The 21354-nt window shown below is 49.5% G+C and overlaps 1 protein-coding gene across 1 annotated transcript; it reads right to left on the reverse strand.

The window, feature by feature from the left end:
- Window positions 1-300: 300 nt before the first annotated feature.
- On the reverse strand, window positions 301-20483 carry TBCB (tubulin folding cofactor B). The gene is made up of 6 exons (XM_044268276.1): window positions 20323-20483; window positions 16985-17128; window positions 16749-16845; window positions 8965-9156; window positions 4972-5044; window positions 301-1269 (listed from the first exon to the last, which is right to left on the reverse strand). Exons 1-6 carry the CDS (start codon window positions 20437-20439, stop codon window positions 1152-1154), a joined length of 741 nt encoding a protein of 246 aa, XP_044124211.1. The 5' UTR covers window positions 20440-20483; the 3' UTR covers window positions 301-1151.
- Between the last annotated feature and the right edge of the window lie 871 nt (window positions 20484-21354).

Below are 21354 nucleotides of genomic sequence, written 5' to 3' on the forward strand. Positions count from 1 at the left end.
GTATCAAACGGCGTGTGATGTTTAATATATTTGGGGCAACTTACTGCTTGGGCTTAAAAAAAAAATTCCCCTTATTTCCCCCCGTGTCTTAAAAGCTGTATATCCAATTTTAACAGACTGCCCGGATTATTAAAAAGGCTTCCATGTAATGTCCTTTCATTTTGCTGACTGACTGACTGGGGTCCCAGCGGTTGGACCATCCTCCCATCAAACAGGATAGGCCATCAATATTTGAGTTCTAGAAAACCCATCTATAAAACTACAATACACAGAAAATAAGAGCTCGAGCACTGCTTGGTGCACACTGCCATCTGGCTTTTATTTTTTGCCATCACATCACTGAATGAAAAAAAAATCTGCTTGGTTTTATTTAATTGCCTCAGGATTTACACAGACTATCAAGAAAAGCAATTTTGCTTTGTACCTCAGGGCAACGATAAAACAAACATTGCTGGTGCATATAAAACAAGAAAACGTAACTCAAAAATCAGCCTAGAAAGAAAGTGATCTGTAAGAGATGGTGGAGGGCAGGAATGTGCAGGTGAAAAATCCCCAATCACTTGCATTGAAGAAAATAAATTATTCAAAACACACACTATACACTTGGTCAGAGAGACAACATGACGGTCTGAACAATAGTAGCGTTATATACAGTAAGTCTGTCAATGTCTTTTGTTTTTTATTATTAGATCTGTAGTAATTCATTTCAGGGGCTACTGTATATTACAAAGCTGAAACTCCTTAGGAAAACTTCACAGGGAAAGCTTACGGTCTGGTAATAGTAGGCGGCAGCAGCAGCCCCATGGCATCTTGACTTCCATGCTACAAAACGTCCTGTTTGGCCGAGGATCTAAGAAGAACTAGCAGGTTCTACTAAGTCCTAGTTATCTTCTGATATATACCAGTTAGAGTCAACTTGGAGGCAGCCATTAGTTTCTCATGCGTTGATTTCCTTTCTTGCCACGTAGATGAATTCATCAGCATTATTAGGGGAAACCGGAAGAAGGTTTGGGGCTTCTGCTAAATGCTTAGAAAACAAAAAACATAAAAACCTACGAGATTCACAATGTTATTACACTATGTGGAACATGGCGTTGAAGCTTGGAGTTTGAACATGGAGGAGGCACCAAGAAGTTAAAGGCGGTGGGATGTCACATTTCATCATCTAGACCGTAATCTTCTTCTGGGAAGTCACCAACCACGACAAACTGGGGTTTGACGAACGCGCCGTACTTTGGAGAACATGTGAAATAACGCTTTCCCTCAACACTGAGTAAAATGAGAAAAAAAAAAAAAAAGTTATTTCAAGACAATCATATAAATAAAATATATACAGTCAGGTCCATAAATATTGGGACATCGACATAATTGTAACAGCTTTAATTTGAGGGTATTTATATCCAAATCAGGTGAACGGTGTAGGAATTACAACAGTTTGCATATGTGCCTCCCACTTGATAAGGGACCAAAAGTAATGGGGCAATTGGCTTCTCAGCCGTTCCATGGCCAGGTGTGTGTTATTCCCTCATTATCCCAATTACAATGAGCAGATAAAAGGTCCAGAGTTCATTTCAAATGTGCCATTTGCATTTGGAATCTGTTGCTGTCAACTCTTAAGATGAGATCCAAAGAGCTTTCACTATCAGTGATGCAAGCCATCATTAGGCTGAAAAAACAAAACAAACCCATCGGAGAGATAGCAAAAACATTAGGCCTGGCCCAACTATTTGGAACATTCTTAAAAAGAAGGAACGCACCGGTGAGCTCAGCAACACCAAAAGACCTAGAAGACCATGGAAAACAACTGTAGTGGATGGCCAAATTAATTATTTCCCTGGTTAAGAAAACACCCTTCACAACAGTTGGCCAGATCAAGAACACTCTCCAGGAGGTAGATGTATGTGTGTCAAAGTCAACAAACAAGAGAAGACTTCACCAGAGGGTTCACCACAAGATGTAAACCATTGGTGAGCCTCAAAAACAGAAAGGCCAGATTAGAGTTTGCCGAACGACAATAAAAAAAAAAATTCACAGTTCTGGAACATCCTCCTATGGACAGATGAGACCAAGATCAACTTGTACCAGAGTGATGGGAAGAGAAGAGTATGTGTCACGAGGGTGTCGAGAGCCACGCCTGACTCCGTTGTACCCGGGGTCAGGAGGTCGCAGCGGTTGGCTGCACGCTCTATGTCAGATAGGGAAGTTTCCTTATTGTAGCTTTCTGGGTTTGCTTTACAAGCCCTTTTGGCTCACTCAGGGATCCGTAGCTCCTTCTCTCAGCTGTTCCTTGTCCAGCACTCCAAATCCTCCTTATATTCCCCTCTCACACTTCTCTGGTTGCCAGATATAGAGCTTCCTGCCTGGACATCTATTCTGACCCACTGGAGCTGTGTTGCTGCGTTCTCTAAATGTTGCCTTAGAACGCTACCCTCCGGATCCCTGTTGGACCTTTGTGGACATTGTTGCCGTCCACCTGGGTGTTTGTGTTTGTCTGTCCTCTCCCTGGTGTTTCCCTCTTAGTGCAGTGGTGAGGACTAGCGATCCCACTGGCCCGTTCATTATCTAGGGCTCATTTCAGGGAAAGCCAGGGTTTAGGCAAGTGATCGCCGCACGGGTGAGGAACCCGTCTAGGGACGTCAGGGCAGGCAGGTGCCAGCTGCAAGGTGAGTTAGGGGTCACCACCTTTCCCTCTCCCTTGGGCAGGGCTTTCCCTGTTTTCCTCCCCGTGTGTGTTGCCGGTCATTACAGTATGGAGAAGGAAAGGAACTGCTCATGATCCTAAGCATGCCACCTCATCAGTGAAGCATGGTGGTGGTAGTGTCATGGCGTGGGCATGTATGGCTGCCAATGGAACTGGTTCTCTTGTATTTATTGATGATGTGACTGCTGACAAAAGCAGCAGGATGAATTCTGAAGTGTTTCGAGCAATATTATCTGCTCATCTTCATCCAAATGCTTCAGAACTCATTGGACGGCGCTTCACAATGCAGATGTACAATGACCCAAAGCATACTGCAAAAGCAACCAAAGAGTTTTTTTTTTTTTAAGGGAAAGAAGTGGAATGTTATGCAATGGCCAAGTCAATCACCTGACCTGAATCCGATTGAGCTGCATTTCACTTGCTGAAGACAAAACTGAAGGGAAAATGGCCCAAGAACAAGCAGGAACTGAAGACAGTTGCAGTAGAGGCCTGGCAGAGCATCACCAGGGATGAAACCCAGCGTCTGGTGATGTCTATGCGTTCCAGACTTCAGGCTGTAATTGACTGCAAAGGATTTGCAACCAAGTATTAAAAAGTGAAAGTTTGATTTATGATTATTATTCTGTCCCATTAGTTTTGGTTCCTTAACAAGTGGGAGGCACATATGCAAACTGTTGTAACTCCTGCACCGTTCACCTGATTTGGATGTAAATCCCCCTTAAATTAAAGCCGACAGTCTGCAGGTAAAGCACATCTTGTTAGTTTCTTTTCAAATCTATTGTGGTGGTGTAGAGAGGCAAAAATCTTAGAATTGCGTCGATGTCCCAATATATCCATCTATCTATCTATATTAGTAATAACTCTAAGGGCTCTTCCCACAGTGGATTTCGCGGCTTACAGTGGCATCTTTCTGGACCAAGGAGGAACATTTCCTTTTCTTGGCATGGCTGCGGCCAAATCTGATCCTAAATTCCGGCGTCAAGATGCAGTTATGAACAGACCCTAGCAACAGCACCAACATGACGACATTCAATTTGGTAATTGTTTCATCGTGATATTCAGGAGCATACCAAGGAGTCAGCAAGACTATCAGAGGGTGGGGGGGGTTTAACCCTTCATATTTCGGCTCGTAGGTCTGGTCTTGTTTGCAAACAGACAAACGATACTATCACACTGGCGTTTTGGCTTTCCGTTTCTGAGATCTGTTCAGGGCTCTCACAAGCGGTCCAAAATAGATCAGTTTGCCCTAATGCATTCTGAATGGAAAAGGATCCGCTCAGAATGCATCAGTTTGCCTCCGATCAGTCTCCATTCCGCTTTGGAGGCGGACACCAAAACGCTGCTTTTGGTCTGACGAAACTGAGCCAGACGGATCTGTTCTGACACACAGTGTAAGTCAATGGGGACTATGACACAATAGAAAACGGATCCGTCCCCCAGTGACTTTCAATGGTATTCAAGACGGATCAGTCTTGGCTACGTTAAAGATAATACAAACGGATCAGTTCTGAACGGATGCAGACGTGTATTATCTGAACGGATCTGTGACGGATCCGCACCAAAAGTAAGTGTGAAAGTAGCCCAAGCGTTAAAACAAGACATCAGGAGATCTAGCTTTTAGTAATGAAACTGGTTCAGGAGGGATAGCAGGTTTCACCCCCAACCCAATTTCTAAAGGCCATTTATATCTCCCTCCCTGCAGCAGTAAATGCTTGTTTTAAAGGCCCATAGCTCTAGCTGTTACACAGCCCCAGATATTAGGGATTAAAACAAGCCAACCCTTCAGCCGCCTGCGATCTCAGCCAGTCAGGAAGATGAGTAGGGGGGCGAGTGGGGGGACCCCCCCCACATCTGGACCTTCATATGGCACATCATACAGTCAGAAGAATAGATGCTCCAGAATTGTTATTACATGGGGGGGGGACGCATCCTGGGAGGTTATCAGAAATAAAGATATGTGACCGATTACTGGGGCGGACAATCCCTGGTGCTTCTGTTCCAGCACCCAGCTCCCTTCACCTCCACTTCTACTACCCACTGGACTGGAAGCGAAGGGAGCACGATGCTGGAATCGGAGTGCTGGTTTTAACCCCCAAACCCTGCCTGCACCTATGAGGAGGGTCTGCCGGTCTCAGAGAACCCCTTTAACTGCATAGAAATATACAACCCAAAAAAAAACCCAAAAAAAAAACAAACACACACAATATAGCGAGCGCCCAGTAACCGGTCAGCCCTCGCTTGCCTGTCTCAGAGGCAGAAGTCGTACTCACCTTCCATCATGTTTCCCTAGAGGTTCATCATACTTTATGCCAACCCAATATCCGGGCTTAAAGTCTGTTAAACCTAAAAGATATAAAAAGACAAATGTTGGAAGGAGAAGGTGCACATGTTTTTGCCCTCACAACGCAACATGAAGGTACTGAAAACCTACTCTTACAGAGGAAATAGAAAATTAATGTCCTACAGCTCATCTATTCCCCCTCCCTGTACAGTGTACAGGTCACACTCCATGTCTAGAACATTTCCCCCTAATCGTTAAAGCGGTTACCCACTAATATATATTGATGACCTGTCCTCTGGATATCTGGGCCTGACACCCAGCACCCCCAATGATCAGCAGGGCGCTCAGTGCGCCCCGTAGTCTTCCTAGGCCAGTCACGTCACCTTACGTCTGTCACATGCCTAGCTGCAGCTCGACGTCATAGAGGTGACTAGGGCTGAGCTGCAATACCAAGCACAGCCTCTGGGAGCCGGCATCATTCACCAGAGCTCTGGTCAGCGCAGTGGCTCCCTGAAACAGCTGATCGGCGGGGACCCCCGCCAATGTGATAATGACGATCTATCCTGAGAATCGGCCATCATTATCATTCACCTATCATCTCCTATCTTCTGTTGGGTCTATGATCCAATGGTCTGATTAAATTTAGACAATTTATGACTACTAAGGAGAGCAGGGACAGTGGTAGTAGTATGTTTGGAGTTGAAGCGTATCTCACAAGTTGCCGTGACAGCAACCCACCAATCCCCCCCCCCCCCCGAAAAAAATCCAGCAATGTTGGATTTTTTTTTGTGATTCTGAGGTTGCGGTAACCTACTAGTTGTGCCGCAAGCCCATTCAGGTCAATGGCTGCAATACTACACAGCCATCTTTGGTCACAAAATGGATCTTGCGGCCAAGATTGCCATGTAGCCCCACCATTAAAGTGTCCCCCCAGTTATCCGCTCCCGTTGTGGAGAGACGCAGCTGCACAATGAGCGGTAAAATTGCTGAGGCAGCTGCATGACACCCAGCAAATATCACGCACAGGTCCTAATTTAATTAAAGGGGTTTTCTGGCTTGAAGTTTTATTAAAACTCCTCACATTCCTGTGTTAATAGCTTCATGTAATGACAGTTCTGGAGCATCTATTCCTATGGCTCTATGCTGTGCCATTACTTTACCATTTGCACTTTCACACTTGCGTTTTTCCTTTCTGGTGTTGAGTTCCGTCACAGGGGCTCAATGCCATTAAAAAAAAAAAAAACTGATCAGTTTTAGGCTACTTTCACACTTGCGTTCAGAGCAGATCCGTCTGGGGTCTGCCCAGACGGATCCGCTCATATATTGCAGACGATGGGATCCGTTCAGAACGGATCCGTCTGCATTATATTGTAGAAAAAATTCTAAGTGTGAAAGTAGCTTCAGACGGATCCGTCCAGACTTTACATTGAAAGTCAATGGGGGGACGGATCCGTTTGAAAATTGAGCCATATTGTGTCAACTTCAAACGGATCCCTCCCCATTGACTTACATTGTAAGTCTGGACGGATCAGTTTGCCTCCGCACAGCCAGGCGGACACCTGAACGCTGCAAGCAGCGTTCGGGTGTCCGCCTGCTGAGCGGAGCGGAGCCCAAACGCTGCCAGACTGATGCATTCTGAGCGGATCCGCGTCCACTCAGAATGCATTAGGGCAGTACGGATGCGTTCGGGGCCGCTTGTGAGAGCCTTTAAACGGAACTCGCAAGCAGAGCCCCGAACGCTAATGTGAAAGTAGCCTTATCCTAATGCATTCTAAATGAAGAGAAATCCTTTCAGGATGCATCAGTTCAGTCCCTCTTAAGTTTTTGGGCCGGAGAAAATACCACAGCATGCTGCAGTTTTCTCTCTGGCCAAAAATCCCAAACACTTGCCGGAATGCCGGATCCGGCATTAAGTGTTCTGGCAAAACGGATCTGGTTTTCCGGTCTGCGCAGACCTTTAAAAATGCAAAAAATAAATACCGGATCCGTTTTTTTTCCGGATGACACCGGAGACTGATCCGGTATTTCAATGCATTTGTCAGACAGATCCGCATCCGGATCTGTCTGACAAGTGCCAACCGTCTGCGTCAGGATTGCAGGACCCGGCAGGGTTGTTTTAGTTGTGTTCCCACTGACGATGAATGGGGACAAAACGGAAGAGTTTCTCTCCCCGGTTCCTCTGCCGGATCTCAATACCGGAAAAGTTAAACGCAAGTGTGAAAGTAGCCTTAGCTATGTTACACTGGGACAGTTGATGCCCAGCATCAGGGACCATGCAAAGTATTATCAGGTTATAAGCGGCAGGGGATAGGTGGAGGGGAGCAATGATTTATTTTTTTGTTTTGTTTTTAACTGAAAACTCCACTCTTCCCTCTCCCGGAAAATCCATTAAAAGAGGACCTGTGCATGTCACTCGCTGGGCGTTTGTTGCATCCCTTTACCTCCGATGTCAGATCTCGAGGCACAGTATGTCTGGAGGGACACTTTAAAATCCAACAAGATTAGGTCATCTTTTCAGTGTATTCAAAAGGCTGGAACACTGAAAACTGGTCTTCCAGATTATCAATATCAGGTGGGAAGGGGTGCGACTCCCAGTACTCCCATGATCAGCTGTGGCCTCTATATGGTCCATTATATCACGGCTGTGTTTCGTACTGCAGTTCAGCCCCATGACCCCTTATGATGGCTGATCGGCAGGGATTCCATACTGATGATCTATGCGCCAAGGATAGGTCATCAATATTTCAGTCTTTTAAATAAAAGCAATATCTCATACCGTAGTCCAGGTTCAGGAGATGCCATCTCGCCATTTCTTCTCATGATCTGCTCCACCGTTGCATTGCTAAGGGCTCTTTCACATCTGGGTTCTTTTCTTCCGGCATAGAGTTCCGTCGTCGGGGCTCTATGCCGGAAGAATACTGATCAGGATTATCCTAATGCATTCTGAATGGACAGTCCCGTCCTTCAGGATGCATCAGGATGTCTTCCGTTCCGGAACGTTTTTTGGCCGCAGCAAATAGCGCAGCATGCTGCGCTTTTTGCTCCGGCCAAAAATCTGGAACACTTGCCGCAAGGCCGGATCCGGAATGAATGCCCATTGAAAGGCATTGATCCGGATCTGGACTTAAGCTAAACGTCATTTCGGCGCATTGCCGGATGCAACGTTTAGCTTTTTCTCAATGGTTACCATGGCTGCCGGGACGCTAAAGTCCTGGCAGCCATGGTAAAGTGTAGCGGGGAGCGGGGGAGCAGCACACTTACCGTCCGTGCGGCTCCCGGGGCGCTCCAGAGTGACGTCAGGGCGCCCCGGGAGCCGCACGGACTGTAAGTATACTGCTCCCCACTACTACTATGGCAACCAGGACTTTAATAGCGTCCTGGGTGCCATAGTAACACTGAAAGCATTTTGAAGACGGATCCGTCTTCAAATGCTTTCAGTACACTTGCGTTTTTCCGGTTCCGGCGTGTAATTCCAGCAAGTGGAGTACACGCCGGATCCGGACAACGCAAGTGTGAAAGAGGCCTAAGCCTCCCATTCGGTTTTGGCACCTGCTATCCTAATTACTATCAGAGAGGAGGAGACCCCTGCCTGGCTGCGACACAAGGCTATGTAAGCGAGCACAGAAAGTACTATGCTCGCTTACATAGCTTGTTCTTGCGAGAGTCACCAAGTCTCATGAGAACAGTTCCTCTCCCTGGCTGTGAAGCGGTCTGCAGCATATCAGGTGCCAATGGAGGAGCGGATCATGGGGAAAAATTATAATAATATAGTGGGATGGCATCTCCTGATCCTGGACTGCAATATGAGGTATTGCTCATACTGTAAAACCTGATGAAAGGTCCTCTTTATCTTTTGAATCGACATATGCCGTACTGGATTTTGGCAAGCAGCCATTATACGAGCATATAGCATAATGCATGAACGGCTATGTGCGACACTGAAAACCAGGGCCATCAAGAAGTTTCCAATGAGATGACTTACCCACATACATAACAGTGCCGCGTTTAGTGGGCTGTCCAGAAGCCCGCACCTCGCATCGAGACCCTTGGGCGATCGCCTCTGCTGCCAGCCTCTCCTCCTCCAGCTTGCACTGCTGCTCTGCCGACTTTTGAGCCGATTCCTCTTCATTGAACTTCCCCAACTTATTCTTCTTCAAGAAGGAACGTACAGAGTCTGCAGAAAGTGTGTGTAACGACAGATACAAGAGCGTGGCGCCATTTTAGTAGATAAAATTAGCCTATGAGATGATTCATTCAGATAAAGTAAATGTTATCTTGCGACAGTGCAGGGTGGCATTATAAATAGAACGGGCAAAACTATGATGCAGAAATAGAAAACAAACACTAAAGAACAATGGGCTGCGACAGCGAATATCGGCGCGCCCCCATGAGAGCTGCTTGACCTGCCCTTTAATCCCTTAGTGACTAAGCAACATTTTTTCGCCTTCTAAGAGCTATAACTTGTTCATTTTTCTAACAATGCAGCCATATGAGAGCTACTTTTTGTAGGACAAGTTTAGTTTTTAATGGCACCGTTTTGGGGGTCCCATAACTTACTGATGAACTTTTATTAATTCTTTCTGGGAGGAGGATGGAGAGAAAAAAACCAAAACAAAAACAACGCAATACTGCCACTGAGTTCTAAGTTTTGGGGCGATCATCTTTCGGCATAAAATAACAGGATAACTTTACTTTATGGGTCTTTACAATTACAGCAGTACCAAATATTGTTTTTTTTGGTTTTACTACTTTTGCATATACACTGACCAAAAACACAAATACACTTTCGTTTTTGCTTCCATTTTGCATGAACTGAACTAAGATCTGAAACATTTTCTACATTTCTTCGAGTTCAGCTCATGCAAAATGGGAGAAAAACCGATAGTGTTGCGTTTATATTTTTGGTCAGTGTAAAAACGAGATTTTTGTATAACTTACCAGTAAAATCTCTTTCTCGCTCTTTCCTTGGGGGACACAGAAGACCTTGGGTATAGCTCATCTCCCTAGGAGGCGTGACACTAAGTAAGAACTGTTAAGCCCCTCCTCCACAGCTATACCCTCAGCCTGGAGAGAGAGACTGCCAGTTGCGTGTCCAAGTAGTGAGAAAAGGCAAAGTCCAAAAGTGGAGCCAACAAGCCAACTACCCAACGGGTAAAACAAACTCGGAAACAAAGAATGGGTGGGTGCTGTGTCCCCCAAGGAAAGAGCGAGAAAGAGATTTTACTGGTAAGTTATACAAAAATCTCGTTTTCTCGCCCAATTTCCTTGGGGGACACAGAAGACCTTGGGACGTTCAATAGCAGTCCAAGAGGGGAGGGACCACAGCACCAGGGCAAAGCACCCGAAGGCATCAAGAAACCGCCGCCTGCAGACCAGGCGGCCCAAGGCAGCAGACGCCGAAGCCCCAGTGCGCACCCTGTAGAACCCAGTAAGGTGTGCAAGGAAGACCAGCGACCGCCTTGCACAAAAGCATGGCCGAAGCCTTATGCCTCCGGCCCAGGAGGCACCGACCGCTCCGGCTGAAATGAACGGTGACACCAAAAGCAGAACCCTGCCCTTGGTGCGGTAACCACAGCAATAGACACAGAGAGCGAAGGAAAGCCACCCTGGAGGCCGTCAACTCTTTGCGCGGACATCCTGGAAACACAAGAGACCGAACGCAGACAAGAGCCGGAGATCTCCAAGTAACAACTGCAAAACCAAACAATCTCCAAGCGGTGAAGCGCCCGTTCCCGGAGACGGGAAGGGGATGACCAAAGCCTCGTAGATAAGAAGGCAGATACCACCCTCAGAAGGAAGGGACGGGATGGAGAAACAGCCCCGTCCTGGAAAAGGACAGAGGGCACAGAACACGAAGGGCCACCCATCAGACATGATGGCAACAGAAAACACAACTGTACAGGACAGCAGGAGTAGGGAGAACTTCTACAACGGCACCAAGGGAAAGAGTGGAGCGCCAAGAGCTCAGTGTGTAGTTCCCAGGGCGGTACCAGGGAACGGTACAGAGGAACCAAGAGCCACTCTGTGGAAGAAGGTCATGACAGGCCCAGGAGGGCCAGAAAACGCTGCAAGGGAAAGGACAGCGCCGACACTTGACACTTCAGTAACAGAGTCCCAGTCCCAGGGTCAGGCCGGACTAGAGAAAGACAGAACCAAGGGAGAGAAAGCAGAGTGGGGGAATGCCCCACTTACCACAAAACCTAGTCAAGAACCCTAAGTCCGACAACCGAACCCGGACGAAGCACAGTCGGGAGCGAACACCAGCGCGCTCGCAGGAATCGCCTGGCAAGCGGGAAAAAAAACCCAATGTGATCAGGCGCAGACCAGTAACACGGCCCAAGGGTCGGAAGAAAACTCCCGTCGGCCCCCGAACAACATAGTCCCGTATCCAACCGGAGTGGGTGAGCAGAAGGACAGACGGAAGAAACCGGAAGGGTCCGCCCAGCAGCCGACAGATGCCAGGACAAGACAGGCCAAAGTCCAAGTCGACGTAGCCACCACAGGAAGGAGTTCTACAGTCCTGGTGAGGGAAAGTCAAGGACAACCGTGACCGAAGGGTAGTCCTCCCAAGTTACCGAAAAGGTAAGTCCAGCAGGACCATATGCCCAGAATGGAAAGGCAATCTGCACCCAGCGGGAGGACAGAACGCAATAGGCCTGGCAAACAGGCACACAGCTAGTACTGCCAGCGAAAACGAGGGAGACGGTACGAGACCACAAGTAACCCCCGGAACCATCCAAATGAACAACCATGCTCACCCCCGAAGGGGAGGGGGCAATGACGAAAACAGCCTCTGAGGCCTGGCCGGTGCAGAAGCCACCTCGGAGTGACAAACTCAGAGAGGAAGCCAAAACAACCGAGCCAGCGAGGAAAAGCAGTCGAGACAGAGGCCAGCATAACACCCTCCAAACCGAAAGGAGGAATGGCAAACAGGGAAGCCACAGGACAGTTCAAAAGCCGAATACCTGCTACTCTGTGAGACGACCTGCAGATCGCCTCGCAGAAGGCGAAAACCCTGAAGAACCCAAAAGTGGAGGTCCCTCAGACCTGGATAGACGAGCACCCAAGAGAAGTTGGGTGACCCTACCCGAGAGGAGCGGTCTGTTCCTGGTAGCAGATCAGACTGAAGTGCAGAAGGCGCCAAGACAACGCTCTTGACCCGACGGCTTGCGCGGGGAAGCAATGTCACGGGAGGACGAACGGGTACGCATCAAGGTACCCCGAACACCCCCCAGGTGGAAGGGCCAATGAACATGGCTGGTGCAGTCACAACGGGACCACACCAGAGAATGAGTGCCACCCAGCTCGGTGCAGTAGCGAGCCAGCAGAGCCCGTCTACATATATACAAGTTATACAGCGGTGAATACATTGGGCATTCATTTGTTGTGTGTTGGACAACACCTTAGGCTCATACAGGTGGACAGAATGACCTCTTCAGAAAAGAGTGCAAAGCTAGCGACAAGCAGCCTCACCCCAAGAGAAAAAAGTATGTCGCAGGAGGAAGGGAGGCATACGTACTAGCAAACCGCAGGCAGCGAGAAGGCCAACCCACCCACGGGAGGAGAAGGCAAACACGGCCCAAACAACGCACAGAGCGCACAGCCAAGCATCCCACAGTATCCATGGAAGTACAAGTGCAACCCGAAAGGGAGTTATGCACAAGGCTAGTACAGGGGGCATGCTATGGAACGCAAGCAGTCCGCCCAGAAAAGGGGGGAGAAAAGCACCTGGCAAACTCTGCAGACGGCAAGAGTGCAAAGGCCCGCACCAAAGGACCTAGTGAAGGGGGAAGGGCATGCACAGGATTATCCGGGCATTAAATTATTGTGCAATAATCCACCCAACACCGAATTTTGTGAGAGTGCAACGAGTAGTTCGCCAATGAAAGGGGAACGTCCAGTACAGCATATAGAAGGACAGCCGTGAATCTCATGAGCGCGCAAATTACCGCCCACGGAACGAGAAGTGGTCATGCACAAGGCCAGCACCGTTTCTAAAGGGAGTGCAAGCAGCGCACCCATGTTTAGAGGGCCATGCTCCTGGCCAGCAACGTATTCGGTGAGGGTGCAATGAACCGCACACGGCAGCATCGCATCCCAGGAGAGCGCGAGCACCCCGCCACGGACGGGGCCATGCACATGGCCAGCAACGTACTGGCGCAAGAACAAACACCGTCAGTGAAGGTGCATGTATGTCGCCTGAGGAGAGGAGGCATGCCCATGCCGGCAGCAAAGCCAGCGAGAGTGCGGTACACCGCCCAAGGAAGGGGGGGGGGGGCCATGCCTATGACTGGCAGCGGATCCGGTGAGAGTGCAAGCACCCCGCCATGGAAGGGGGTCAAGCACGTGGCCAGCAACCTACCGCGAGAGAACAACCCCAGCCAGGAAGAGTATGTATGCCGCCCGAGAGAAGGAGGCATGCTCAAGGCTGGCAGCGAAACCAATGAGAGTGCAGCCTACCGCTTATGGAAGGGAGTCATGCACAAGGCCGGCAGCGAATCCATTGAGAGTGCAGCGTTCCGCTTATGGAAGGGGACGTGCACATGGCCGGCAGTGAACCCAATGAGTGCAGTGTTCCGCATATGGAAGGGGGACGTGCACATGTTTTATACCCATGGCCGACAGCGAACCCAGTGAGAGTGCAGCGTACCGCCATAGAAGGGGGATACACACATGGCCGGCAGGAATCCAGTGAGAGTGCCGTGCTCCTTGAGGGGTCATGTACATGGCCAGCACCGTATCTGGTGAGAGTGCAATTCTTCTGCCCCAGAAGGGGGTCATGCACCTGTCCGGCATTAAATCCAGTGAGAGTGATGCACATGGCCAACCTGTAACTGGAGAGGCGACGTTCTGCCTATAGACGGGGCGCCTGCCTTTGGTCAGCGCCGCATCCCGGGAGATGGCAAGGGTCCGCCTAGAAGGGGAACATGTAGCTGGCCAGAACCGCAGCAGAGGAGCGCAACATGCCGCCTACGGAAGGGGGGCATAGCGTGCGGCCAGCACTACTGCATCAGGCTGCAGCGTCCTGCGCAACCATTCCGTTATTTATTAACTTTTTTTTTTTTTTTTTTTTTTTTTTTTTTAAAAACACAGCCACTCTGAGGCAAAAAAGGGGCCACCATACAGGGGCACAATCTCACACAGGCCCACCAGGAAGCCCAGAACATAGAGGGTGTCCTCTAGATGGGAGCCGGCCCCTGGTGGCCGGTACCCAACAGGTTAACAAAACATCCGGCCTAGGGGGCGGCGCTGCGATCCCCTGGGGGCGGGGGACCTCCAGGCGGGAAGAATTCGCGCCGCGAGAAGTTCCCGCCCCCTCCAACTGAGGCTGGAAGTTTGTGGCCTAGTAGGCCGAGAAGCCGGGGCCTAGATTTTCGCGGCGCCCGGCCGACCGGGAGTACCGGCGGTCGGCCGGGACCGGGAGGGAGCCGGCTGACGCATGCACTAACGGCCCGCGGGTGCCCACCCCGCGGGCCGGCAGAGACAAAGGGCCGGATTGCGGCCGTGCAGGCCGAAGCCTGGGTCAAAGGTTTGCGGCACCCGGCCGGGAGCCGGCAGACGCATGCACTAACGGCCGCGGGTGCCCACCCCGCGGGCCGGCCGAGACAAAGGGCCGGATTGCGGCCGAGCAGGCCGAAGCCTGGGTCAAAAGTTTGCGGCTCCTGGCCGACCAAAAGCCTCAACAGTCAGCCGGGGCCTGCTGGAGCATCGCGCTCAGTACATGCAGGCAGTGAGGGCCTTGCGTCCGGCAGCTTCTGGAGCCGGCAGCTTCTGGAGCGGGCCCTTGGCCCTAGACACCGGTAAGGAGGGCGGGGGGGGGGGGGACCCTGAAGTCCAGCACTGCACCCCCTGCCCTAACGGCGCCCGTGGAGGAGGGACAGGGCAGTCAGCGAGGGCCCCCTGTACTGAATCTGCGACCGGTAAGGGGGAGGGCCGGCATAACCCCTGTGTCAGAGGCAGCTAGGAGCGGGTCTCCGGTCCTAAAGCAGAATTCCTCCACAGCCATCCATTGCTCACCCCTGTGCAATGCCCTATGAAGGGGCAGTGTATAGTCGCCCCGCGGTCACCAGTATGGTGGTGGTGTGGGGCTATATGATTATTGGGCAACAGCTGGATATGAGAGACAGCCCTGGAGCCAGAAAATGGCTGTTCCCAACGACACCTCAGGGTCCAGCAGGGACCAGTATGGGGGTCCAGCACGCAGGAGACCGGGGAGGGAATGAGGGGAACGTAGGGCTGGAGAAGCCTCTCTCTTACCACAGCCGTCTTCACCCTCGGTCCGTTCCAGCAGGGTCGCCCCTTCAGCTACTGGCACCGTAGTGGCAGGACGCTGGAAGAGGGACTTGGCGTGCGGGCGACCCTTGCGCTGGCGGGATGCAGGGGAGCTGGGCTGCCCTGGTCCACCTTGCCTTCTGTGGGGGAGGCAGCAGTGCGGATGACCGGCACTGGCGCAGCTCGACCCCGGGAGAAACAGAGAGGTCTAGTGCGACTCTGTTGTCCCTGATGATCTGAAGAAAAAGACAAAAGCAAAAAGCAAAAATCAAAACTAAAAACCAAACAGGAGAAAAACAGCCCTGCAGTAGCAGGGAGTGTCTTGCCTCCTTGGACACTAAGCAAAAACTGGCAGTCTCTCTCTCCAGGCTGAGGGTATAGCTGTGGAGGAGGGGCTTAACAGTTCTTACTTAGTGTCACGCCTCCTAGGGAGATGAGCTATACCCAAGGTCTTCTGTGTCCCCCAAGGAAATTGGGCGAGAAAACCCTTTAATTAAAATTTTTATATTTTTGTTAATTAAAACTTGCGCATTGCCACCTCCCAAAACCAACAACTTTTTTAGTTTTCTTTCTAGCTGGGTGACAGCTTGATTTTTGCTGGGCAACTTGTAATTTTCATTGGTATCATTTTGGGGTACATAACACTTGATCTTTTTTGGTAGCAAATAAGATAAATAAACTCCCAGAATTTTTATTTTTTTTTAAAAGGTGTTTACTGTACAGAATGTTATTACGGATTCGGCAATAGCAACTATGTAGAGATTTTATTTTTCCAAATATTCAATGGAAAAAGGGTGCGTTTATTTTAACTTGGAGACTTTTTTTTAATTTAACAAAACTATTATATTTTTTTTTTAACCATTTACTAGTCCCACAAGGGGACTTTAACAGGCAATCTTTTGATTGCTTCTAAAATACATTGCACTGCTTATGCAGTACAATGTATTATACCAGGGCTGGCTAACCTGTGGCTCTCCAGCTGTTGTAAAACTACAACTCCCACCATGCTTTGCTGTAGGAAGTCTGGGCATGCTGGGAGTTGTAGTTTTTACAACAGCTGGAGAGCCTCAGGTTGGCACCAGAGAGGTGCTATGATACAATGCAGGCCTCCATTAGACCCCAGGCTGCCATGTGAAGACACAATCTCATTTGCGAGGTGCAGATGAAAGACCGTGGGAGCCCCTTCCCTCTCGACAAATTAGATGCCACAGCAGTTGCTACTGACTGCGGCAGGGGTTAAACGGCCCAGATCAGCGCTCCTGACGGTCCGGGCCATTAGAGCAGGAGTCTGGCTCTCAACCGATAGCTGAGCCTCTGCTCTGCCAGACCTGTGCAGCACTTATACTAGGTCACCATAGAAAGTTGGGGGCCCAAGCCTAAAGCCCCCTAGTGACTACCATGAAAAGGCATAGTGGTGGTCACGAGGGGGTTAAGCTAGTGAATAAATTGCGGTATTATATGAATCAGTACAATGCTTACTCTCACAGGACATACCTGATCTTTTTTCATAGGATTCCTGCGAGATCTCATATTTTTCCACTCTAGACACGTCTTCGTACTCTCCAGCCTTGGTGCCGCTCTTATCGATCACCTGAAGGTAAACATCTATTTCGTTAGTACCAGTGGAATCTCAGAAATGTTCTTCTTCTACCCCTCCACATCACACACCCAATACAATTGTATTGCCCCCCCCCCCCCCCCCCCAAAGATAAGACATGAGGGGTACTGACATGTATCCTGCATCGGTCATCCACAGGGTAGGAACCCAGCAAGGCATCATCCTGATCCAGGTTCTGGATAAACAGGTTATCCACGCTGAATAACTGCAGGTCCATACATGAGGCAGGAGACCCGACCACCAGCTCCAGCTTGCACTTTAAAACATAAAAATTAAAAATTAAAATTAAACACGTCACCAACATTCACATCAATGAGCTGCCGACTCTCCCCCGACACAGGACAGAGTGATCGGAGAGAGAAGGATTGAGAGACTTCCCACTTCAGCAAATGGCATTTATTAGGTAGAGGAAGTTAATACGAGGCACTTACTAATGTATTGTGATTGTCCATATCAGTTACTTCGCTGGCTGGATTCATTTTTCCCCATGACATTATACACTGCCCATTTCCATGGTCACAACCACCCTGCAATCCATTGGTGGTGGTATAGGAAAAAGCACCAGCCTCTGTGCGCTACCACAGTCCCGGCCACCAGAGAGGCCGGCACTTTTCCCTATAGTGTGCAAGCATGACCACCATTGATGGATTGCAGGGTGGTCTGTAACCATGGAAACGAGCAGTGTATAATCTGATGGAATAACGACTCCAGCCAGCAAATGAGCTGATATGGACAATCACAATACATTAGTAAGGGCCTTGTATTAACGTTCTCTACATGATAAATGCCACTTACTGTAGTGAGACAACCCTTCCCTCTTCAGCGGATGGTTACTAGAATACCTCTTTAAAAAGCTCTGCTGACAGCTATTCCTTTCAACCCCTCCAGTGAACATGCTGCCTGCTGGATTCAGTTGAGAATACGCCGCTGAGACAGCTCTGGAGGAAGTTTATCCCCTATGAGCATCGGGTATGTTCAAATCCAACAAGCCCAACCTGAACACCCCCACATCCGTCATGGATCTGCACAGACGGATCCGTTCAGGTAATACAACCGTCTGCATCCGTTCAGAACGGATCCGTTTGTATTATCTTTAACATAGCCAAGACGGATCCGTCTTGAACTGCATTGAAAGTCAATGGAGGACGGATCCGTTTTCTATTGTACCAGTGAAAATTGATCCGTCCCCATTGACTCACATTGTGTGCCAGGACGGATCCGCTTGGCTCAGTTTCATCAGATGGACACCAAAACGCTGCAAGCAGCAGTGTCCGCCTCCAAAGCGGAATGGAGACTAAACTGATGCATTCTGAGCGGATCCTTTTCCATTCAGAATGCATTAGGGCAAAACTGATCCGTTTTAGACCGTGTGTGAGAGCCCTGAACAGATCTCACAAACGGAAAGCCAAAACGCCAGTGTGAAAGTAGCCTTAGTTTGAAGCCACGTTTGCAACCTACTGACAAGGGAACTTTCACACTAGCGTCTTTCTGAGTTCAGTCCTAGGGGCTCAATACTGGAAAAAAACTGATCAGATTTATCCTAATGCAGTCTGAATGGAGAGCAATCTGTTCAGGATGCATCAGTTCCCGCTTACGTTTTTTGGCCGGAGAAAATACCGCAGCATGCAGCAGTTTTCTCTCCGGCCAAAAATCCTGAACACTTGCCAGAATGCCGGATCTGGCATTAGTTTCCATTGAAATGACTTAGTACTGGATCCGGCATTAAGTGTTCTGGAAAACCAGATCCGGTTTCCCGATCTGCGCATGCGCAGACCTTTAAAAATGAGAAAAATAAATAAATACCGGATCCGCTTTTCAGATGACGACTGGAAAGACGTATCTAGTATTGCAATGAATTTGCCAGACTGATCCGGACGCAAGCAGATGCATTTGAGAGACGGATTGCCAGATCCGGCCGGCAGTTCCGATGACGGAACTGCCTACTGGAATCCTCTACCGCAAGTGTGAAAGTACCCTTAATTCTCAATAATCAGCTGTTATCACAGCGCCTATTCAAATAAAATGGGCGAGCACATAATATATGGATGCATCTAGTCTGCCAGAGCAGAGCTCAACTCTGCAGCATATCCAAAGACGATGCCAAGACTGGACAACCCCTTTAGGGCATATTGCCATGCACTGCAGCCCGGGCATTGCAGAGGATGAAATCGGCAGAATAAACAGAGACGCTGCTAATTTAAAATCCGCTCCAAATTTAAAGGGGTATTCTGGTTGTAACAAGTTATACCGCCAGAGGATAGGGGATAACTATTAGATCGGTGGGGGTCCTACCACTGGGATCATGAGAACGGAGGCCCACACCCTCAGAAGTGAACGGAGCAGCAGGTCAGGCATTGGTGCTGCCCCTCCATTTAGGTCTAAGGCAGTTCTGGAGACAGATAAGTACTACGCTGGACTACTTCCAGAACTCCGTGCACAAGCTCAACCTGCAGCTCTGTTCATTAATGTGGGGGGCAGATGTGTAGAGGGTGCCCATTCTAAGCAGTAGGACCCCCATGGATCTAATAGGGGATTCACTTCTAACACCTCGAATACCCCTTTAAATTTTATTCCTGCAAAGTATGGCTGAGATTTCTTAAAGGGGTTGCACCAGCTAAGACAGGCATGCTCAACCTCCGGCCCTCCAGCTGCTGTAAAACTACAACTCCCACAATGCCCTGCTGTATGTAGGCTGTTCAGGCATGCTGGGTGTTGTAGTTTTGCAACAGTTGGAGGGCCGCAGGTTGAGCATGCCTGAGCTAAGCCATTGGGGGAATATCGACAGGATAAGCTCCCAATGTCTGATAGCTGCAGGTCCTACCTTTAGGACCCGCACCTATTCCTCGAACGGAGCCCGCCCTCCATTCATTTCTAAGGGATCGCTGATCGGCTCAGCCCCACAGAAGTGAACGGAGCAGTGGCTGCGCTTGTGCGGTGTGCTTCCCATTCATTCCAACGGGACTTCGGAAAATTTTCAGCGCTCCCCTAGGAATGAAATGAGGACGGCCGCGCATGCGCAGTCCTGCACCTATCAGACACTGGATATGCTCCCCCAATGTTCGAGATGGGAATACTCTTTTAAGATCTCACATAAGCCGCACACAAATCCACGGTGGCAAATCCGCAGCCTTTCAGTCCCGTGTGAACATCCCCTTAAACCATGAGAGGGCGGGAGGCTGCGGCACATGCAGGGATTTATCCTTGTAACATTTAACCCCACGATGATCATTCATCTCATTACATCAGATTCCAGTCCAGGGAACACTACGTCGCGCCCTATACGGACCCACCCCAATTATCAGTCAGGGAGGATGAGCAGGGACCGCTATGGCAGCAGGCCATGCACACAGACATGACACTACTTGCACATCACCCACCATCCACACCCCTACAGTCCTACAGCAGTCACGTGTGCCTCCCTCTAGGCCAACATTTTTGTTTTCGCCCAACCTTTAGCTCTGCCAATGTGATCCCTCTGTCCAGCCTCTTTTCTGCTAAGAATGTGTTGAGGCTGCTGCTGACCAAGACGGTCACGATCGGAGACGACCTGACGATAACGGAGCTCATGTCTGAAACGACGTCTTGCTGCTGCTGCGTCTGCTGCTCCAAATCCCCGGTAGGAACGACATAAAAGAAACAACCAATCAGCGAGCACACTGTTGCGGGAGCAGCCAATGACAACGCTCGTTTTAGTTTCTGCACAGCCAATAAGAATCAGAATAAATTGCCGTCTTCGTGCCATCCAATCACTGCCTGGTTCTTGCCAACCGTGTTCTATCTTAACCAATCAGGTGAAAGATTTCTCATGAATGGGCTCCTGCTTCGCCCACTAGATGAACCAATGAGAATACACGTAGCTTTTACCTAGGCGTGGGACTAAATGACGGCTCTTTTTTAGACCAATAGGGATGTCAATGCCGCCCTACCCGCAGCCAATCACAAGAGAGAGGCGGATACCTTTTCCCGCGAACTGTCTGCTGGATCGCAACTGGTGAAACGCAAACAGATACGGCGTCCGCGATTGGTGGGATTGTTTCTGCGACGGTTGCCTGAGTTATTGCTAGGACGGTTGCACCTAGCAACGAATTAAAAGGACTTTCTTCTTTTTCATATGCTGTATAAGGGTTATATAATGCGGGTTAAATAGGAGTGCTCCCCTGCAAAGTGGCAGCTTTTGAAAAACCCGTGGAGGGACAACACCAGCAGGGGGTGTAGAGGGGCAAATTGGTTTACACTAAACCACGCCTCTAACCCTGCCCAATACCTGTCTATAGGCGTCCAATTCCACCCAGTCCCCTTACTGCCCCCAGAATAATGAGGTACCCTTAATACCCCTAACATAGTATGATGGCTCCTTATGCGGCCCACCCACAGGATGATGCCCCATACAGAGTGATAACCTGTTAAAAAGGGGTCAGAGCCTGTGGATTGCATGCCACCTTTTTGCTGACCCATAGACTTCAATAGGACCACGTCCTGATT

The sequence above is a fragment of the Bufo gargarizans genome, chromosome 9, assembly GCF_014858855.1.
Source record: "Bufo gargarizans isolate SCDJY-AF-19 chromosome 9, ASM1485885v1, whole genome shotgun sequence".
Taxonomy (NCBI): domain Eukaryota; kingdom Metazoa; phylum Chordata; class Amphibia; order Anura; family Bufonidae; genus Bufo; species Bufo gargarizans.